The sequence below is a fragment of the Triplophysa rosa genome, linkage group LG5, assembly GCF_024868665.1.
Source record: "Triplophysa rosa linkage group LG5, Trosa_1v2, whole genome shotgun sequence".
NCBI classification, from domain to species: Eukaryota; Metazoa; Chordata; class Actinopteri; order Cypriniformes; family Nemacheilidae; genus Triplophysa; species Triplophysa rosa.
Window position 1 is genome coordinate 13,414,957 of NC_079894.1, and position 15,241 is coordinate 13,430,197.

The window sequence follows — 15,241 nt, forward strand, 5'->3', positions numbered from 1 at the left end:
CTACAATTTGCACGAGCTCACCAAAATTGGACAGTTGAAGACTGGAAAAATGTTGCCTGGTCTGATGAGTCTCGATTTCTGTTGAGACATTCAAATGGTAGAGTCAGAATTTGGCGTAAACAGAATGAGAACATGGATCCATCATGCCTTGTTACCACTGTGCAGGCTGGTGGTGGTGGTGTAATGGTGTGGGGGATGTTTTCTTGGCACACTTTAGGCCCCTTAGTGCCAATTGGGCATCGTTTAAATGCCACGGCCTACCTGAGCATTGTTTCTGACCATGTCCATCCCTTTATGACCACCATGTACCCATCCTCTAATGGCTACTTCCAGCAGGATAATGTACCATGTCACAAAGCTCGAATCATTTCAAATTGGTTTCTTGAACATGACAATGAGTTCACTGTACTAGAATGGCCCCCACAGTCACCAGATCTCAACCCGATAGAACATCTTTGGGATGTGGTGGAACGGGAGCTTCGTGCCCTGGATGTGCATCCCACAAATCTCCATCAACTGCAAGATGCTATCCTATCAATATGGGCCAACATTTCTAAAGAATGCTTTCAGCACCTTGTTGAATCAATGCCACGTAGAATTAAGGCAGTTCTGAAGGCGAAAGGGGGTCAAACACCGTATTAGTATGGTGTTCCTAATAATCCTTTAGGTGAGTGTATTTTGAAGGATGTAGGACAGCAAACAGTCCTGGGGCACCTTTGACTGTCATTTTAATTTTTCCTACTATGGTAGGCAATGGTGCCCAATAACTGAAAATTACTAACATTCTTCCGAATATCTTCCTTTGTGTTTAGCAGAACAAATTTATACAGGTTTGGAACAACTTGAGGGTGAGTAAATGATGACAGAATTTTCATTTTTGGGTGAACTGTCCCTTAAGGTCATCTAAAGAGGTGCATAGACTGAAACTATCCAGATATAAAGGTTTTTGTTTTATGTGTGGGAGACTGCTAGTCATTTTTTCCCATTGATTTGATTTAATACTACATAAACTGTATTACTTTCCTATGTACCTAGTAGTAAACGTTAACTCAAAACGTTGTTGCCATCAAGTGGAATTGAGCGTAATTACAACACAAGCAGAAAAAATTGTGCAGTTTTAATGTGACTGACTGACGTCAGAGGGAATAACAACAAGCGCCGTGAAAAAATGACGTTATAAAACAACTGTCGAATTACATTAAATTACATTTATTCATATTCACATGTACATACAATTTGCATGTTCTGAGTCTCTGACAACAACTTTCAAGTACAGTTTGTCTAGAAAAAACAGATATCAAATTTGTATGCTGAAAATGATACAGACAGAAGTGCACGTGAACACTTCCGACTGTACTTGTTGTAATGTTTTCAAACATCAGGAGGACGCGCAATGACGAGAGAACTGCCTTTACAATAGTAAGAATCGTTCATGCTGGAAATTGCTGGCAAGTCTCCTTAAATCGGCTATGATTGTTCGGCTGATAAGGAAATCCGCTGTGTCGATTTGTAAGGTTGATCAATTAAAACAAATCTAATACAACGCCTTACGGTGGAACCTTGGGAATCACGACGGACGCGTTTTAATGGTACACAAACATGGCGGCTTACATATGCACGAGATTTTGTATAAACAAGTTCAAAGATTCGGTTAGATTTATTCCGCGAAGGTATCGAGTTAAAAGTAAATGGGTAAGTAATGGTATATATTTTTATTAGGACAAAATAGATACATATTAATAAACATTTTATTTTACCTTATTTCATCAGGCACAAACAAGGCCAAAGTTTCCATCCACGACTATTGCTCTGCAGAATTTTGATACAACCTACAGTATGCAGTTAGGAAACCTGTGGCCGTCAGTTCGAGTGGCCATGCTGTCTGAGCAAAAATATGGAGCGTTGATAAACAACTTCTCTTTAACAGCCAGCATAATAACATCAGGATTAGAAGCTGAAGGATGTATAGATTTTATCGGATCACATCAGCATTCAAAGGACTCCATGTCTTTACATGAAGATTCTGCAGAGGTTGATGTGTCAAAACCTGCTGCTCACGATCCCAGAATAAATCCTGATATCAAATGTCTTGTTTTCCCTAAAGGGGACCTATCTAGATTTAAACCCTCAAGGTGAGGATGGCTAACAATTATAAATGTGCTGGTTCAAGATGACCATGCTTAATAAGTCTATCTTATTGTTTTAGACCAGACAGCTCTGGCTTATTAGGATATTATCTACTGGATGCTGCCTCAGTGCTGCCTGTATTAGCTTTGGATGTCCAGCTGGGACACACGGTGCTGGATCTATGTGCCGCTCCTGGAGGGAAGACACTTGCTCTCCTGCAGACACACACAGTCAGTATGTGAATTGCTTTATGTAAACTACGCTGAATGGCAAAGCAGATCTGTCCATGTTTATCGTATGAACCTTGGAGCACAAAACATCCTTATATTCATTTTTAAGGTTACCTGTGGGCGAACGACTTATCAGGTTCTCGGACTGCACGGCTTCGCAAGACTCTGCAGAGTTACCTGCCCAGAGAGTATCTAGAGGAAAACAAGATCCAAATCAGTTCCTTTGATGGTTGTAAATTGGGCCCAACAGAGGAGAAACGATTTGACCGAGTTAGTATTGAAAAGCTAGTACTATTGTAGTATTGTCACTAATAAAAAGAAAATCTAATATGCATGCATCAACCTGAAAACAAGCATCTCTCCCCAGTACATAGTGTGTTCTAGGTTTACATATGGGCATTGTGCTATTATTTGACATGTTTTTCTTCTACAGGTCCTAGTAGATGTTCCTTGCACCACAGACAGACACTCCGTAATGGTGGAAGACAACAATATGTTTAACAGGTCCAGGACCAAAGAGAGAAAAAGCCTTCCCCTTCTGCAAATACAGCTTCTTATGTAAGATAATGCTTTATAAGAGACTAAGCTTGCCATTATGTTTACATTTTCTTTAAAGTCTTAGGAAGGTTTTTGGTGCAGTATATGTGGAGATTCCTGTCTTAATCTGACAATTCTTACCCTGGTCAGGGCTGGGATCCAAACTGCACGACCGGGAGGAGACATAGTCTACTCCACATGTTCACTGTCCCAGCTGCAGAATGAGTGTGTGGTGCAGCAGGCCATCCATCAGGCTCAGGAGGTGGGAATCTCAGTGCAAGTTCAGGATCTTGGATGGTTAACCCAGTGCTTTTCAAATACTTTTTATTTTGCTCCACAATTAAGTGTGGGTGAGCTGGTTTTACCACATTTATGTGCCAACTTTGGACCAATTTATATGTGTAAATTACGACGAAGTAACTAGCTGGATATTTTGTTTCGGTCTGTGAAGCTCTGAAATGCCACAAGTTACTGCAAGACTGCACTCTAGCGACTAGACATGGAACTCTTTGTCCTCAATAACGCAACGCGCCCTGAAGACATTCATTTAAGTACAAAAACGATAGCCGCAAACTGTTTTAAAGAATACCAGCAAAATATCTGTGATGATCTGAATTTTCAGGAGAGTTTGGTCTCTTCACTGATCTTTGTACGAATGTATTTTCTGTCGTTTCTCTGCCATTTGTGTTATACCAGTGTTATTCAGTAGAGGGCGGCTACGGTTCGTTATACAAATTTTGGGTTCAAACAGTCCAGCGGCAAATTAAACTAACAGAAAATTGACGTTAATTAAAGACATATCTGTATTGATTCTGTTTATTTAAACGTTTAATATTAAATTTACCTTAACTTTATTTGCTTCAGTAATTCAATGAAAATCTTCCACTCTCATCATTACAGTGGATGCTATCCAAAAAGCCATATCTTGCGTATGCATTATTTTTTTGATGGCATAAGTTCATACCAACCACTAGAGGGGACACTATAGGTTACAGCTACACCATCCTATACACTCACCTGATGACAAACCGATGGATGCGGTAAATATGTGTAAAAAATAAAGATCATTTATGCATGAAAGTGTTAAAAACAATAGCATTTTTATTCAGCAATCAGCTTTCTTCGGGTCTTTTTTTAGTTTTATGAAGCATTACTAAGATTTTAACATTTTAGAACGGTTCAGGGTTGTATATACATGAAAGGTCAGTGAAATATAGGCTACAATTACAGACCGACAATGTTTCCAAAAAAGTTTTCCATATAATATAGGCAATCAGCATCGTACGCAGTGTAATATTTCGTTATTTACCATGCATTAATTATACGGATAAAGAGCTGTCTTATGAGCAACAATATCCCGACAGACAAACAAACTAGAGCCGAGCAGCGGTCATATCAATGTCATCAATGAGATTATGCGTCTACATGACTTCTATACCTAATGTCAGCGCTTTAAGTGCGTCGTTTAGACTTGGCATCAGAGGAGTGTTCTGTTTTCTGGCGAAGTGTAAAAGGTTCAATTTCCCCCGCTTGTCCATGAACCTTGCGCCTATTCCGGGCAATGTAGCATGAAAAGGTGTGCGCGTTTTCGGAAGAGGGGCTGACGGGAGCCATCGACTCCCCGCTATCATTAAGCTGCTCGGAAAGTGCTTCATCGGTGCCAGAGTCGAGATTGGCCGAGCGGTCGTTTAGTTGGCGGCTTCTCGTTGAACATTAAGGACGCAAGAGGATACTGAAATGGGATGCTTTCCCCTCGTTTTCCCGTCGCCTTTTATTCCACAGATGAGTGCAGATAATTTTCTGTGCGATTGTGAGTGATTACTGTATTACTGCGGTAATATGTGGTTATTTGGGAATGCAAAGAGAATTAATGACACATAAAAACTATTTTTGCAATGACTGCTTCTCTCGGCCTGGATATTTCTCCATGCCTGCATCTTGTGATTACCTAAACGTATTGTAAATATGTGTTTCCTATGGGCTTTTACATAAATTTACATTTTTTAACACTCAGGAGACAGAGGGGACCATTAGGGACGAGTTCTTTTCATCTATACGTTTCATTCATTATTGACTTTTACACTGCTGTGGATGCTGCCTTCTGATCATTTGGCATACACCTTGCCAATGATGTAAATCTGATGTAGATCTGTGTAATGACAGAACCACGGAAAGCGTCGTCTGGACACCGAGGCCTTGTAATGATGGAGATGTCCGTAGGTGGGTGAAAGTCATAAAGGCTTCCCCTGGAAAAGGCAAATGGCAGTGTTCGGTGGGGGAAAAATGCATTTCAGTCACGCAATTTTCCTAGAACTTTTGCAGTTTGCTTTAAAACTGCAGGGCCCCTCACAAGGGTCATACACACCCCCTTGATTCAACAAGCGACTGTGAATACACATGTGCTTGTACAGCAAAATGATCTGCCCTTACAACTGCTGTCTTTAGAACGATAGCTGATTTTGACATGATGTGCATTTGCAATTGGTCAGTATAGGTGTACAGATCAGCTGCCTCCAGTCCTTTCACCTTCAAGTGCAGAAAGCCACGGGTATTAGTCCGTTTCATACTAGCTGTTATGCTTTTACATCATATTAACAGCCTTAACACCGCATTCACATAAAGGTATCGCCTAACCTGAGGCAATTCAGTGTTACGATATCTGATTGTCTCGGGTGGAGTGAAGCTGTGGCCTAAGGCATGTCCTACTGCTCAGATGTTTATGGTATGAGTAGCGTATCTTAAGAGCCCAGCGTGAGGCCGCAGTCTCCGCTTTGATTCTTCAGTCTGTAGATGTTTCGTAACTGATGCAGTGCAGCATTCAGATCATGGCGGTTGAAAATATTCTGCCGAAGCTCCGTTTTATCTACTGCCATTATTTTGTCAACCGCTGGTATCCCATCTATGATCTGTCCCATGGTGCTTAGCGTAAATTTCCACACCGTACATCTCTCCCCTTAATCTGCGGTTAAGAAAATAAATCCTCGCAGGCAACGGCCGTTTTTGCCTGGGATTTTCTGCTTTCCTTAAGTCTTGCACAGTAGCAAAGTGTCTCGCCTAAAACTCTTGAGTGTCCGGCGGAGACTTAATCCATACGGCTGTGTCCTGCATTCAAAGAGAGCTGAGCTTCCCTCCACATGCCCACAATGCCACTCTTCCCTTGTGAAAGGTATGTGTAGTGTGGCATTGATGTGTAATTACGTGTGACTGAAACAGCGCCTTGGTGACAGGCTCTGCGGTGCAGCGGTTGGCTTGGGTTAGCTCTCCCCAGAAAAGAGGGGTTTTCTTTGCTCTTAAGAGGATTAAGTGGGGTTGTGATAACAGAGGGATAAAAAGGAGAGAATTGAATCAGAAAAGAGAGCCGGGGACCAAAGAGGGCGACCTCTCGCAGTGGAGTTCAAACACCTGTTGTCATCATCCTATCACCATTTTCTCAGCCTTGTATCTGTTTTGGTTGAATATTTTATTTTTTACAAACCTGTGATGGTACATGTTTTTTATGTCATTTTGTGTTTTGGCTCCTGTGGTTGCAGTGTAGGTTAATTGTGGTTAAAGTGAGCCATTGAAACGGCTGTCTTTCTAAGAGTTCTTTGATGTGTATCTGAGCAAAGTGCTATTAGAGAGATTTACCCCAGCTGACAGCTCGGAGAGAATGTGGCAAAATTGCAGTGCCAGCAGGCTAAAAGAATGCTGGGAACAGGATTAGGATCATATTCTGGCAGTGCCTGTCACTTCCTCAATGGGCTGGGGTTCCTTATGGTGGCAGCTTTCATTCTCCATGCAGCTAAAACCTTTAGCTCAACCAAAAAGGAGAGCAAGAGGGAAAAAGCTCTGATTGAATGGTACACTGTGATTTTTGTGCTAAGCATGCTCGAGGTCCGTGCATCTGCAAGGAACTGTCTGATGAACTACAACAGTGATACCTTATTTAAACGGATACTCCACCCAAAAATGAAAATGCTGTTCAAGTTGGTCCAGATCTGTATACATTTCTTTATTCTGATGGACACAGAGAAAGATATTTGGAAAAATGTTAGCAACTGACATTTATTAGACAACATTGACTACCATAGTAGGAAAAATTACTGTATCGTTTTTTGTTCTGTTCAACGCAAAATGAAAGTGAAAGTGAAATGACCTATTAGTCAGATATGGTGACCCACCCAAAATGTGACCTCTGCATTTAACCCATCCAGAGAGTAGTGAACACACACACAGCAAGTGGTGAACACACGTACACCAAAATGAGATATTTTGAAGAACTTGAAGAAGCAAACTGTTCTAGGTCACCTTTGACTACCATTTTACCATCCTATAGTCAATGATGTCCCAGAAATGTCAGTTGCTAACATTTTTCCAAATATCTTACTTTGTGTTTAACAGAAATTATGAATTTATACAGGTTTGAAAAAACGTAGGGGAGTAGTTCATGACAGAATTTTCAATTTTGGGTGGAATATCCCTTTAATATAACACTGCTGTCCTTCTGAAACCTCATATCTCCATATTTTGTGATTTATATTTTTTCATATATCATTATTATTAGTCACCCAAATGTTAGTCACTGAGATTTGGTCTAACCAGTAAAAAAAATTAAAAAGTGCCTTTTTAACAATGACAACATTTTGTAATCATTCAAAAAATACATTTTCTTTCCATTTCCTGAAAAACTGTGAATCTGGACATTCGAGGTTTGGGAAGGACAGCAATTATAAGGTGAATAAAAATCATTGCATAACTGAATTTATATTGTCCCATCAGATGTTGCTAAGTATTGTAGGTCTGTTAGCAATACTTATTTTGGTTACTTTGTACATGATGAAAATAAATTTCTCTGTAAAGGGATTTCTATGAACTTAACCTTGTTTTTATACAATCTGTATCAAAGCGCTGGAGGCAGTTTGTCTATTTGGGTTTTTGCTTAAGGGAGGCTGTGCCCAGAAGCTATTTATTAGCAATACGTTTTGCACTGTTTGACAAGTTAATAAAGATGTTGATAACATGATTTTTGTTTTATTAAAATCATCGTTGTTTGTTTTTTATAATGAAACATTACGCCCTCCCCTGTGTTTTGATCCACACAAAAAGGTTGAACGTTAGAAAGCATTACAATCAGCTGTATTTAAATGTGGCATAAAGCGCTTTAAAATGCAGTTAGCAGCCGTATCAAGGGCACCGACAATGTGGTGGCGGTGGCATCAAGCCTCTGGTAAAATGCATACAGAGGGGAGACCCTCTTTATGTGAGCAAAGGGCTTATGCATTTTGACAAACCACACTGTTTAAGATATAATAGCAGCATAATCATGGCCCGAGGCTGTCATTCTTCAGCATAATGGCCCGCTTATTCATCTGGCGTGGTTTATGTCCCCACAACGATTTTATTTCCCAAGATTACCTTGTTTTCCTCACTCTCTTTGCTCTCATTTCTGTTTTTGCGCTTCTCCCTGACGTCTTTATCTAGTAATTTTTGTGTTTGTTTTACAGTTAATGCAGCAAGTCTTTATTTGCCCGTTTTGTTTATAAAATGAGATGTTTAGTGGCCCGAAAAGAGAGAATAAACATACAGTTTGAATGTTTTAGTGTTTTATTTTACAAGGTTTTAATCTACTTGTGACATAGGGAAAGATGTGTACACGTCTGGAACACTCTCCACCAATATAGGCTACAAATGCACCACTTTGTGTGATGTGAATGACTGTAAATTTATGTCCACAGTGACGATGAAAGAGGTTACATAGACAACCAGACTGTATAGGTTAAATAACCTGGGGAAACGCAGGCAGGCTACAGGCCGGCCAATAAAATCTTACAAGGGACAGCTACCAATCATCACAGGGTTAAATTCTTCTTTATCTAAAACATAGAACTTTTACATTTGCCTTACCAGTAAACATTTATAGATAAAGACTTTGTATATTTTACATATTAAAACAGCTTACGAACACAATGAGAGCTCAGCACTGAGAGGGAAAAAGCTGCCGTACATGGAAGTGCTTTGCGTTCTTTCTGTTTGTCTTCCCATTCAACCACTACTCGGCGTTGTTTTCTTTTGCAATGTTTATATGCATTTAAGCACTAGTTTCTTGAGGTTGAGAGTATTTTCCCTCATAGCATTAATGTGGCAATCTCAAATGATATGCATGGTCTATAATTGCATTTCTTCATCTGTGCCCAAGGCTACATGTAATTAAAAGCTTTGTATATGTAGTCAATGAAATCATTTCCTCGTTACCTAACCATCCTCAATTTTCTGTGGTTTAATCCTGACCATTAAACCGGTTAGGTTTAATTAATCTATGTAGTTGTGCAAGATTTACATTTACAAGGTAATTTGTGTGATGTGTAATTTGAAAGTCATTATAATTAAATTAAGTTCTTTTCAGATTCTGGTGTACAGTGCATGCAACGTGTTGAGATCCTCTCCAAAAAGTGCTTTTATGAAATGTCTATGCCCATACAAAACATAACACTAAACCAGGGTCTGTGTTTTTAAAATAAATTGACAAATGCCGTATTTTCAATAAAATACTGTATAAATAGTATTGGGAAATTTAAGATAATTATCGGTATAAGCAAATGAGTAAAGAATTCAAATTCTTAGTCGGCACATTTTGCGGACGGGAGAACCTCAAGAGAATGCTTTGGGCTTCACACCTTTTTTACATTTTGCAGTCGAAGTCTTTCAAAACAGTTTTTGTACATCTCAGACGATTGCCATGCGTGTGGCATGTTAGACGTGGTAGAGAGGTGTTCCCTTGCTCAGGTAGTTTTCAGTCTTCTGCTCAGTTGGGCAGCGTGTCCAGGCCCAGCGACGCTGCGTGCTGCTTCGCCCGCAGGCGTAGATTCTCAATGCTGGTGGTCTTGCTGTTGTGACTGGGGAGGCCTCCGGAGGCCTGCAGCAGGGGGCTGTTCCAAACTTGTTGTGCGTGGTGAGATAAAGACTGATAATAAGACTGGCAGGGGAGGGAGCCCAGTGGCGCTGGCATGTTGACGTTCATGCCCAGGTACGGTATGGACGAGGGGGTCGCCATGTCGAAAGAGGGATAGTGAACCAGGTTGTTGGTGGCGGCCATGTGCTGGCGAAACTGCTCCTGCAGCCGGAAGAGGCTGAGCGGAGATGAAGAGTAGGAGTGGCTCTGAGAGATCCCGCTGGTGACACCCCCAGAGGTAGATGTGATGGCTGGGGAACCAAGAGGTGAATCTAAAAGCAAACCAAGAGGTGAATCTAAAAGCATGAAGAGGGTTGCTGATTAAAAAACTGAGAAACTAGCAAAATGTGCTTTTGTTATTTAGTAATAATCTTTTAATGTACCTGGTTTGGGGCTGAGACGCTTGCAGAGAGGGGACAGGTTTCCAGGTGTTGGTTCTTTCTCCACCTTCAGATCTTCCCTGTGCTGCTTGACCTCTTCTTCCTTGTCTGTAGCATTGTCTTCCGTGGCCGACTCACTGCCTGATTGCTCTGCCGATGTCACATTTAGCTCAACGCTATGCTCCGATCCCGGGGCATGGGGAGCCGCTTCTGCTTCCATGGAGGAAGAGGACGAAGGTGGCTGGTTCTCAAGATTTATGGTGGATGGTGGATCCTCCTTATCGCTTGTTGCAAGGTTTCCATCTGCTGATGCATCTTTCTGTTTCTGCAGTTGTTCTTTTTGAAGGCTCCGCTGCTTCTTGCGAAACTTTGCACGGCGGTTCTTGAACCACACCTGATGTTAAATAACGAAAATGCAATTTTTATAGGTAAAATTACTGTCGGCTTTTGCAAACTATTTCCAATTTAAAAGAAAAATTGTGAAATTGATTAGAATGGCATACCTGCACACGTGCCTCCGGTAAGTTAGTGCACATGGCCAGGCGCTCCCGCATCACAACATCAGGATAGTGAGTTTTCTGAAAAGTCTTCTCCAAAGCCTCAAGTTGTTGGGCCGTGAATGCTGTGCGACTGCGTCGCTGTTTGCGATGTTGAGAACCATACCGAGCCTCGAGTATGATATCTTGAAATGTACAGCCGTTGGAAAAGAACAAGACATGGCATATTTAATTCATTGCACAGTCAAGATGAATGCTTGCCTAAAGAGAGCGAGAGAACGCACTTACCAGCCAGCCTCTCTGCCAGGGTGAGCGCATGCACTGACGGCCGATAATCAGGTGCGTGTTGCGCTTGTTGCGCCGCCTGTTGATGCAGGTTGTACATGGCGCTCAGTGAGTTCATGGCGTGGAGAGAGTATCCGTTTACTCCGTAATGTTGCATGGTTTCAAATATCTGCAAAAGAGCAAGATTGCGAGTATATTATCACAATTCATTTTTCATTTGTAAAAAAAAGTTATTGATAGGCTGTTTACTTTGAGGCAAACTTTATATTGCTTTAGTTATATGTCTTATGCAGATTTTAAATAACCTTTTCCTTTGTGTTTGTTCATTTATTTACTAATGATACAAGCTCAAATAGGCAAATAATAATAATTTATAGCCTGGAGTTTGAATCAGTGACTTTTAAAAATCCGCTTTTTTAGGAGCGGAACTGCTTTCATTAATATCCAATTATTGTTTGTCCAATCCATTAGTCATACAAAGGAATTAATTGGTGCAATTATCACTTGTTTACCTAATGGGGTGCGACTTATGCTTACTACATTAGATTAATCACTTCGGAGCCAAATTACCGTTGCAAATCCTCTAAAAACAATCACTTGGATTTAGAATGAACACAAAGGCAAATCTTAAACTAAATCGGGGATACTAATAGTCATTGTAATTTACTCAAAATACGTTTTCATTTATTTAGATTTTCCTGTTATTTTCAAACCCGCTTGGCGGTTAATTCATGTCCGTTCCATGGGGAGTTTCATTTTTCACAGCCGGTTTAAGTTTTTCGTAGATAAAATGAAAGGCTCCAGGAAACGATTAGATATGTATTAGGTTGACAGTCAGGAATATCTCCGAGGCAGTGAGCATTATTAAGAGAGAAAGTAAATCTTCCCACGCATGGCAGGTGTCGGGGGACTTTTAACAGCCTCGAGATTTAAACTAGATTTTTATTTCCATCCGGTTCTTATATTTAGTTCGAATAAAGCCTATTTTTGCGTGCCTGCATGATCTTAATCGAACTAAATATCTAAAACATATGTCAACATTTTTAGCTAATATACTGAAAGAAGGACGTGCAAGAGTCTTAAATAACAATTTTAACAAAATGCATTTTTTTTATCTGGAACGTATCACAAATGAGTTTTTATTAACTTGAAACAACGCAATAGATTTATTGACTCCCGTGGGGATAGAATAATGGCCACTTGTGTATGCTACATTTGTGTCATGATAATTTTGTATTGAACTATCACACGTTTGATTAATAAGACAATAAAATTGTTCAATAAGGTATTTTTAATATAAAAGCAAACGAATTTTATTTTGATCTAACAGTTAATATTATGCATTTAGACGAAGTTAGGTTTTTACTTGTATTTTTATTTATTAATTTTGTGTTTACGGTATTTAAATTAGCTTCTTTTATTATTATTATTATTAATTATTATTATTGGTATTATTTCTGAAATTGCATGCATAATTGTTTTATGCTCTTTATTCCATGAGATGTTGCGTGGCATTCATGAATATCATTTTCTGTGGTGTTCTGACAAGCTCGTTCGTTTGGTGTGTGTGAGTTTTTTTTTAAACTATATCCACTCTTAATATGTTTATCACTTTTAGGCCATCGAAACGCTTGTCCCATCCTCTGTGCGGAAGCCCCTGAATGACATCACCAGTGCCCATTCCCAGACTATTCAGTCAGTAAGACGTTTGATGAATGTGATCAGAGGGCAAGAGGGAATAGTTTAATTCGCTTGGACAGAAGGTGCTTTGCTAAACATTTACTCTTCTCCCCCAAGTATTTGAATTGAATGGGTTCCGTTTCTCTCCCTCCCTTCTCTCGCGGCCCCTTATCCCATCGCCCCGGGGCCAAGTTTTGGCTGAGATATATGGCTTCTCTGCGGGTAAAATATGCATGTTGATCCCCATTTGGGTCCCCGTCTAATGGAAGTGCAAATAGGTTTCGACTGTGGAGGCCTCCATTTATCATCACCGCTGACACGGACGGACGTACAGTGAGTTTAGATGTGTCAGTGTGTGTGTGTGCACGCGCGCGTGGATTCAGAAAATGCTCGCGTATGCTTTCCTGAAAGTATTTCTGAAGACCTGTTATGTATTTCGTTTTGATTCAGTTTATTGTAATCCCATCTTTATACAAAAATAGAGTACAGCGAAATATCATATTTTCTCTTCTAAAAAAATACAAGTGTTGCTAAAAGATAATAAGAAATATTGCGGAACAATTAACAACTGCAGTACAACTGTGAATGTTAAAACTATTAATAATATTAATAATGTTATTCATATTTAAAGTAGGCTACTTCATTTTCAACGTTTAAAAATTATAGGTAGGGCCTACATTTCGATAACAGAAGGTTACTTATAGGCTATTTTTCGCCTATATGAAGTATAGGTTATTGTAAGTGGCCTATCTAAATGTCAAAATCTTGCCACAGGCCAACTGATGTGTGGCACAAAGGGCATCTTATTTTAATACTGTGTCTCGCTACTATTGTAGTCTGTTCATCCGCCTGTTACTGCTGCAGGCAGTGTGACACTCCATGCTTCGATTATTAAAACCTCATTATGCAAATTGGCATGTACAGTGCAACTTTTTGATCCGACTAAATTAGGAAAAATGTTAGCGTTAAAAACCCATTTGACCCGGGGGGACTATTTATCGCGTCGTGTAGGCTCTGTGACATATATTTATATTGTCACTCATATTTTTGTATCCCTCACTGTCAAAGGCCCCACATGTAGTCGTCACAGAATGCTTTCTGCATGTATTGTCTCAGTTTGTTTAGCTGTCTCCACTTAACTGTATTGTACAGCATTTTGTATTTTAATCATCCTGAATAGAGGATAGGGCCTATGTAAAGTTATTTAATCCACTATAAATGTAAGAGTTATGGAAACTTACAAGTTATGTCTTGTAGCCTCAGTTTTAAACCGAGCCAAGACCGCGTATTTTATCAATACAATTTGGCGATAGTTTAAAACTCGAGAGCCATGTCATCGAGTATTTTTTACGCAGCAGCATTCATAACTGATGAATTTTGCTACTATTGAAACATCCGGTATATGCGGAAAAAAGCTTAATAAATGTTATGGTCTGTTTTTCATCATTAAGATTTTTTTTATTTTATGCAATCTGAAACATACAAGATGACCCGTTGTGAATAGTGTGCATGAATCAAATTTGTTGCTAACATTTAAATTATCTGAACAGGCCTACATTAAAGGCGGCCTATTCAAATTTCTTTCTCATGCACAGTCAGCATACATTTTTTAATTATAGGCTATGTCAGATATGCTAATACCTAAATAAAGTAAATGCTACTTGTTTAGTTTACTCCGTAAAGTTTTGCATAAACAATTACGATTCTTACCTCGGTCTTATTCTCAAAATGTATCCAGTCTCATACGGCAGGAACACCTGATATTATTGTAGTAACTTGAAGTATTTCCCAGTTGTCCTTCACTTGGTTCTCAAAGTCTGCGAGTCCATTCAAATGTATCCGCTATGTATCACGAGCTTCCAAATCGTTCCCGGTGCTCCTCTCAGCACATCGCGTCCATCTATTGACACGCGCTTTGAGGAGGGATTTTAAAGCGCTCCTCGTAATGTCACGGAGGCTTGCTACTGGTCCTTGAAGATGTCAATCAAAACTCGACGCCTTTTTTCTGGCTGTTTGAGGACTTGCAGCCAATTGACCCTATACTTTATAAATCCTAAATAACGCACTTGAGAGAGAGAGCTGCTGCTTGCGAACAATAATATCTAAATGTAAGAACAAACAGAAATTATTGACATCGCTATGAGAAAGTTTATCACCAATAAATGAAAACGATTTCTGTAGTCGGGGCTGTAAGCGGGGTTTGATTAAACAAATAAACTTGATGTACTTTATATACACATTAAGACATAAGACATGTTTGTTGATTTGGACGATCTTTATACAAAAACGTTTTCTTATTTTCGGATTGTGTTTATAGTTTGTTCTTGTATGATAGTTGCACTTATTTATTTTCAAAATTGTTTAGTAACGCAGTTTTTGTCCTCAGAAAGAGCATATGTATAAATAATATATATTATAATATATATTCAACTCAATATTGCGCAAACTAGGAGAATTAAAATGGCAAGTATAAGAATATTTTCGCATTTAGAACTATCGTGCGCTATAGAAGCCACGGTCCCGAGACGTTTTTTTCGAGACAAACGAATATCTCAAGCGTTGGTTTTGTTTGCTTTT

General features: G+C 39.6%; 2 protein-coding genes across 2 annotated transcripts; one reads left to right on the forward strand and one right to left on the reverse strand.

The window, feature by feature from the left end:
• The first annotated feature begins 1,317 nt into the window (after nt 1–1,317).
• On the forward strand, nt 1,318–3,896 carry nsun4 (NOP2/Sun RNA methyltransferase 4). The gene is made up of 6 exons (XM_057334852.1): nt 1,318–1,692; nt 1,771–2,132; nt 2,207–2,361; nt 2,467–2,627; nt 2,791–2,915; nt 3,045–3,896. The coding sequence occupies exons 1-6, from the start codon at nt 1,600–1,602 to the stop codon at nt 3,316–3,318; spliced, it is 1,170 nt and encodes a 389-aa protein (XP_057190835.1). The 5' UTR covers nt 1,318–1,599; the 3' UTR covers nt 3,319–3,896.
• A 4,145-nt stretch (nt 3,897–8,041) lies between these two features.
• dmbx1a (diencephalon/mesencephalon homeobox 1a) lies at nt 8,042–14,929 on the reverse strand. The gene is made up of 5 exons (XM_057334853.1): nt 14,375–14,929; nt 10,988–11,153; nt 10,706–10,884; nt 10,206–10,596; nt 8,042–10,094 (listed from the first exon to the last, which is right to left on the reverse strand). The coding sequence occupies exons 2-5, from the start codon at nt 11,139–11,141 to the stop codon at nt 9,676–9,678; spliced, it is 1,143 nt and encodes a 380-aa protein (XP_057190836.1). The 5' UTR covers nt 11,142–11,153; nt 14,375–14,929; the 3' UTR covers nt 8,042–9,675.
• Nucleotides 14,930–15,241: the final 312 nt, after the last annotated feature.